The sequence below is a fragment of the Fundulus heteroclitus genome, chromosome 7, assembly GCF_011125445.2.
Source record: "Fundulus heteroclitus isolate FHET01 chromosome 7, MU-UCD_Fhet_4.1, whole genome shotgun sequence".
Classification (NCBI taxonomy): Eukaryota; Metazoa; Chordata; class Actinopteri; order Cyprinodontiformes; family Fundulidae; genus Fundulus; species Fundulus heteroclitus.
In genome coordinates, this window is record NC_046367.1 from 12,845,454 (window position 1) to 12,851,706 (window position 6,253).

At 41.8% G+C, this 6,253-nt stretch overlaps 1 protein-coding gene across 1 annotated transcript; it reads right to left on the minus strand.

The window, feature by feature from the left end:
• Positions 1-1,621: 1,621 nt before the first annotated feature.
• il17d (interleukin 17d) lies at positions 1,622-6,213 on the minus strand. The gene is made up of 2 exons (XM_012880069.3): positions 4,451-6,213; positions 1,622-2,776 (listed from the first exon to the last, which is right to left on the minus strand). Exons 1-2 carry the CDS (start codon positions 4,750-4,752, stop codon positions 2,455-2,457), a joined length of 624 nt encoding a protein of 207 aa, XP_012735523.2. The 5' UTR covers positions 4,753-6,213; the 3' UTR covers positions 1,622-2,454.
• Between the last annotated feature and the right edge of the window lie 40 nt (positions 6,214-6,253).

Sequence of the window (6,253 nt, forward strand, 5' to 3'; positions counted from 1 at the left end):
TGTTCCGTCTCACCAGATCTACCTTAAAAAAAAAAAAGACCTGCAATTTGCGCACGTAAAAATTTTTTTGTGTTCTTAACAAATTTGATTTCTTAAAAGATGTTAATTACAACTCGTTGCTTCCAGCTTAATATCCCCTAATTACATTACAAAACTCGAGCTCTGGTGGCTTTTTATTAGAGATGTTTTTCACAGAGATCACACATAGTTTGCAGTAGTCACCACCAAAGGCAGCAGCATCTAATATGTTAGGAGTTTATTTCACTGTAAATCCGGTGGTATGGAAAGTTCAGTTTAAATAAAAAGATTGTTTTTCTCCTTAAATGCACTTCCTAGTCTGTAAATCCTTATAAAAGGTCTTCTGCGACTGAATGAATTTAACAAACTTACACAACCAGCATGATGATTACACTGGATGTTTGTTTGAGACAGAGAAAAAAACTATTTGACACATCAGGGGTATAATATGACTACTGAGGTATGTAAATGTTTTTAAGTATTGATACAAGATAAGAAACGGAAGATGGTTTACCCAGATAAGGTTTTTAAAACAAGAGTACAAGAGTATCTTGTAGATGGTGTCTTGCTGGTCTCTTCAGACTTATTTGTAAAGCTTTTTGGAAAACATTGACTGTCCTTCCACTGCACAGTGTTGGGGCAGCACTGTTGGTGGCACTGTTTGCTTGCAGCAAGAAGGTCCTGGGTTCAAATTCCAGGACCTTCTTGATTTGCTTATTTTTATGTTTACTCGCCAGTCAATTTACTACCTTTTTCTATTTGATATTGCTCTCACCTGCCAGCAATTTTTTGTGATTCTCTGGGTGTATAGAGCGGTTTTATATGGCAAAATGACCGACATTAAATAGAGAAAAAATAAATAAAAACAACCGAACGGCTACACATAGACCGGTTAGCTCTGAAAGGATGAGTGTTGAAAGATAAATGGATCCCTAGGTCCCGGTGCAACTAGGCGTACTTTGAAGCGTATTGCCGCAGATCAATGCGCCTTTTTCTCTGCGCGTCTTGGTGTGTTTACGGCCTGGAAAGAGAAGCGCTGCGTACAGCAATATAAAGCGAGGAGATGGCGTCACACAAGCGAACTTCTAGATGGCCATTTAGGATACTGACTATCATGCGAGGCAGAAGATACTTTCTCGCCTCTTTTGTATATTCTTTGTAAATTTCTCCACTTTTTATTCATGATTATCCAACATTTTTCTTATCCTCAATAAAATGATGTTGGGTAGAGCTGCCTTTAACCCGTCGGGCCGCTGTATAATTAAATTCCCTCTATGGAGATGATAAAGTTTTGTCTTATCTACATATGAATAATTGTGTGATTGTTAAAGAAGTTTATGTGCTCATTTCTTCCACTGTAGGTGGTGGATCAGCCAATCAGCTCTCTCTGTTTCCACCATCTTCTCTGCTTCAGACACTCTTTGGCTCACTAAAAGTCCTCCTCGCCACTCCTAACATTTTCTTTTCACTTTAGGAGCGATCTGAAGGCCTGAGATGTTTTGTGAATAACTTTTATCTTACCCAGGTAATTTTCTTAGAAAAATCTTAGAATTTCGGAAATTGTAAGATTTTCCTAAAATGAAGTCACCAAGTACGTAGCGTTTCTTTATTTATTTTTTTTCTCAAGCAAATGTAATATACATAATAGGTACCATAACTTTTACATTATGTGAACTAACTATGCAAATCCGAGACAGAAAAGAAGTAAAATAATAAATAAAAAGAATACAAGGAGCACGGGAGCGTTTAACTCCCTGACGTGATAAATAATCTCGTTAAAACGAGATAAGGTTCTCGTTCTTACGAGATCACGAGATAGAGTTTTATGGCACGATCATCGAGTTTCATGGACATTTGAATGAAGCTTGATGGGGAAACGGAGATTTAGCCCCTTTATGCCTTTTTGCTTAGAAGGAATCTGCGAGATGATCGGTATTTCAAAACAGAAAAGGGACAAAATAAGTCAACGTCGGGCTTCAGTAACTAAGAGCTCCTGCTAGCTTTAGGAATATGTGTGAATACGGGCGCTGGTGTTTTCATCAGGTTAAATGAAGCGGAGTAACTGAGCTGTGGCTACTTTTTCCGCCACTAGATGGCAGCATTGATCGGGCCGTTCAGATGGAGCTTACACTGATGGGTTACACATCTTGTAGAAGGATGATGTGGTCTCAAATGTCTGAGGTGTGTTTCCCCCTTACGTTAAGCAAAAGCAGGTTATAAGAGCTAAAACAGAGAAGACCCAGGCATAGCTCTAATCATTATACGATATATATATTTTTCGATTGCATGTTTTCAGTCCCTTTACTCAGAATCCAGGCTGTATTTCTCAAATCCAAGAGTTCAGGTTAAAATCCAAGGTGTGTTATATTTTGCGGTGGAAAAGAAGCACCGTATCCGTAATGTCAAAGGTCTGACGTTCCCCGAGTCCTTCCTCCTTCAGGCTCTCTTCCCAGCAGAGAACATCTGTCTACTTTTGGGCTTTCCTGCCTCTAGGCTCTTGTTGCTGCTCTGGCCCTCTCGTTCCTTCTCCATCACTGGCACACAGGTGCATCCCACGGCCACAGAGACGTAGATCTCAGAGTAAGAGTGGCGTCCACCCACGCAGGGGCCGGTTCTCCTCAGGATGACGGATGGAGCGTAGACCGGGGTGCTGCGGTACCGCTGGCTCTCCTTCCCGTACGGCCCGCTCAGGCAGCCCTTACACAGGCAGTAGGCCTCAGGGATGTAGCGGGGATATCTGTTGGGGTCGTACGAGAGCCTGAAAAACAGATTCAACAGAGTGGGTTTGGTGGTGTGTGTGTTTTTTTTCCTCTTTGCCAAGCTAACTGAGTAATCTGAAACTGTAATGCTCTTTTTCAGTCTGAAATGTGGAATTTGAATTCCCCACGTTATCAAATTCTAATAAAAAAAAAATCTAGGCCCACCAGAGTGCATGCTGATCCTAAAGCAGTCCAATTTCTTAAAAAAATTGCCCCACAGTTCTTCCTCATTGGTATACAGAAACAAAACAAAAAATATTAAAATAATTAGCCTACAGAACTCCAAAGCACAAAGCAACTCAAGAACAGATCCCAACTCAATTCATAGTAATAACAATAAATAGCTCCAACACCGCCTATTTGAGGTCTACGCTACACACTGAGTGTTTTTAGTTTTAGATTTATTAAACTGACATTCTAACTATACCATAAACAACATTTTGAATGTTTGTTGACAGTAAGATTACCTTATGTTGAGACAAGCTCTATTATAAAAATCAACTTTCATCAACTCTTGCAGCAATGCATGGAGTTGGCATGTTCTCTCCATGGATTCAGACACAGAATCATGTCAGAAAACATAAATGTTTGTTCAATTGGCCCCTTAAATTTCTCTTTGCTGTCCTGTGTTAGAGTTGAGATAGGCACAGTGCCACCAGGATGCGTATAAAAAGACAAGGCAAGTTTACTCGTATAGTGCCACTCATACACAGGGTTTTCTAGGAAAAACAAAACAGAAGGGTTTTAAAAAAAAAAAGAAGACATCTGGTATGTCAAAAAGGATGAATAAATCATTACGTGAAAACATTCAAATAAAAAACTAAGCAAATAAAAAGCAGGGTTGATTGGGATCTCTGTAGGTTTGTCTATGTCAAAAGGAGTCCAGCATCACCTGAAATTTACTAAAGATGGGATTTACATTCATCGGTGCAGTCTGGTGGATTCCAAGGCTTCATACTAACTGTCCCAAATCAGATTATTTGTAGTAGGGCTGGACGATAATTCAATAACAATATATATCGATTGATAGACCTATATCGATGATAGAAAAATGGGTCAATAACAAAGTTCTATAGAATAACAGTTTTCATTCCAGCCACGTAGATTATTGTTACAGTCATTACATCCTCCCAACCAATCACAAACGCAGACCCAGGAACTACGTGGTGTACAAAACTAACCCCTTCAAAGAGTTCAGAGAGCACGCATTCTTTTTTTTGTTTTTTTTTTTTGTTTGTTTTTTTTAAACTTGCAGTTTTGGTAAAAAGTTGGTTTAATAAAGGGTTACGTTTGATTTCAGTGGTTGTGTGTTCTTTATATAAAAATAGGTTACTAAGCAACAACATAAAACGGCCAGGGCTGCACTTAATATAAATGTTTTGAATTTGTTGATAATTATCTATATCAATCAATATGATTTCTATTTGATCAATATCCTTTTTTCTATATCGTCCAGCCCTAGTTTTTAGTCATAAGGTTGACTTGGAAATTGTTCAATTAAAATGGGTTTGCTGGGACAAACTAAGATTGCAAGAGGATTTAACCCGAATGTTTGACCTAATGAAGTGTCCTAAGTCGACTTTTATCGCGCTAAAGAGATGAAACAACTTATATTTGTTGTTAACTCTTATTTAAATAGTTTTTAACTGATTTAAAGTGAGAACAACCCCTACCTGTAAGCCCAGGGGGAGATGCTCCGCAGGTTGACCGGGAGGCGGGTCTTGCTGTCGGCCGGGCTCGGTGCTGCGGTCGGGCAGGTGAGGTTGAGTTTGGCCCGGGGCTCCAGCTGCAGGGCATGGTGGAAGGCGCTCATCACGCCCACCGACAGCCGTCCGAACATCTGCTCCAAAATCTCCTCCGGCAGGTCCAGACAAGGCCGGGTCCTGGTGGCTTTCTCCCGAACCCTGGCCGCCTCTGCCGCCCAGCCTGGCACCAGCAGCACCAGCAGCACCAGGACGCAGAGCCGCCGCTGCATCGCTGCGTTTTGTTGTGCCAAAAGTCAGACCGCGCAGCCTTCTTAGTCTTCCTGGTGATCTGCTCTCAGCAGCGAGCTTTTTTTTTCTTCTCTCCCCTCAAACTGTTTTCCTCCCAGGAGCCATTTGTAGTGTGTTCACGGATCGCTGATGCGCCTAGTCTGGGGCGGACAGACGAGCCGACTCACAGGCGCGCTGCCAGGAAAACTGCAAGACCGCTTTGGCTCATCATGGCCATAAAACGTAGCGCCGGTGGGATTAACCCTCGTCACAAAAGGATAAGATACCGATTACGGTCTTTGGTCTCCTCCTTTCTGTCCAAAACGAGGAAAATGTCACACACACAAAAAAAAGCGCGATTGCCATCTTTTGCCTCTGTTATGTGCGCAAAATCCGCAGGGCGCACAGAACTGCGTGCTGCACCGTTCCTGTTAGATTTACATCAAACTGAGGAGACGACAGATACAGTCCGTTCTGAAACATCGAGCTATGGTACAAAGTAAAGATCCTCCAGCGATCATGAGGACAGCTGTCCTGGGTTGGACTTCCACAGGCTGCTCCTACATCCTGGTCGCTGTTCTTTTTGCTCGGGTTCACCAAGGATACGTTGAAATATTTGTCACATTTATTAAACTTTATCGTTTTCAGGCAGTCTAATCCTGATGAATCTGGATTGCCAATAAACCGGTTAAAGTCTGCTTCTATCTTCCTTAAATGCTGCTTTAATTAGCAGTTTTGGTAAATTACAAAATGTTTAACCCACTCAGAACATGTTTAATCCCCAACCCAAACACCTATAAGCAGAGATCTAAAAAATAAATAAATAAAAATCTGAATGGGGAGAATGCGTATCAAGTTACACTCAGATTTAACCTGCTGCTGCTTGGTACGGGGGCACATTTACATCCACAAAAGTCAAAACTCTTTCTGCGTTTCCAGTCCCAGTAACGGCCCTGCAGGAAGTGTCCCCGCAAACCAGAGCTGAAGGACATCTGACAACCAAATCCACACGAAACCGACCAGACTGCCGCAGCAGGCGGATACTCAGATAACACCTCAGGAACAGATCCCAGATCTGATCCCATTTGTTACTCTGCTTCTGAATGGAACAACGCAACATGAATCAGATACCACAGGAAGAAGGCCAGTGATTGTTTTGCTGGGCGGGGCACGCTTCAAATTCAACAATGGTAGAGCCAGAGGTCCGCCTGATGCTTTTACATAGATATGGTGCAGTAATAAAAGTATTCTTCCTCACGGGTTTCCTCTATTTTTGCAGTTTAGTCACACTTCTGTGCTTCAGGTAGAAGGCTCCATCTCCTGTCAGGGTTGAGACCAGCAGATTTAAGGAATGAATAATAAATGGTCTCATTCTGACTGAATTAAAGATGCCCATCAACGTCACGTTCAACCATAGTGGCGGGTCATTTAAAACACGCTTTCTCTCATGTTTAACGCGCTTTATTGTCGTGGTTCTCCTCGACTGTTTGAAATGTGAGGTCA

Bases quoted from the DNA above. Each gene is read 5' to 3' on its own strand.
- il17d (XM_012880069.3), bottom strand. From the start codon at position 4,752: ATGCAGCGGCGGCTCTGCGTCCTGGTGCTGCTGGTGCTGCTGGTGCCA. The intron at 2,777-4,450 runs GTAGGGGTTGTT...TCTGTTTTTCAG, and splicing joins ATCTCCCCCTGGGCTTACAG to GCTCTCGTACGACCCCAACA.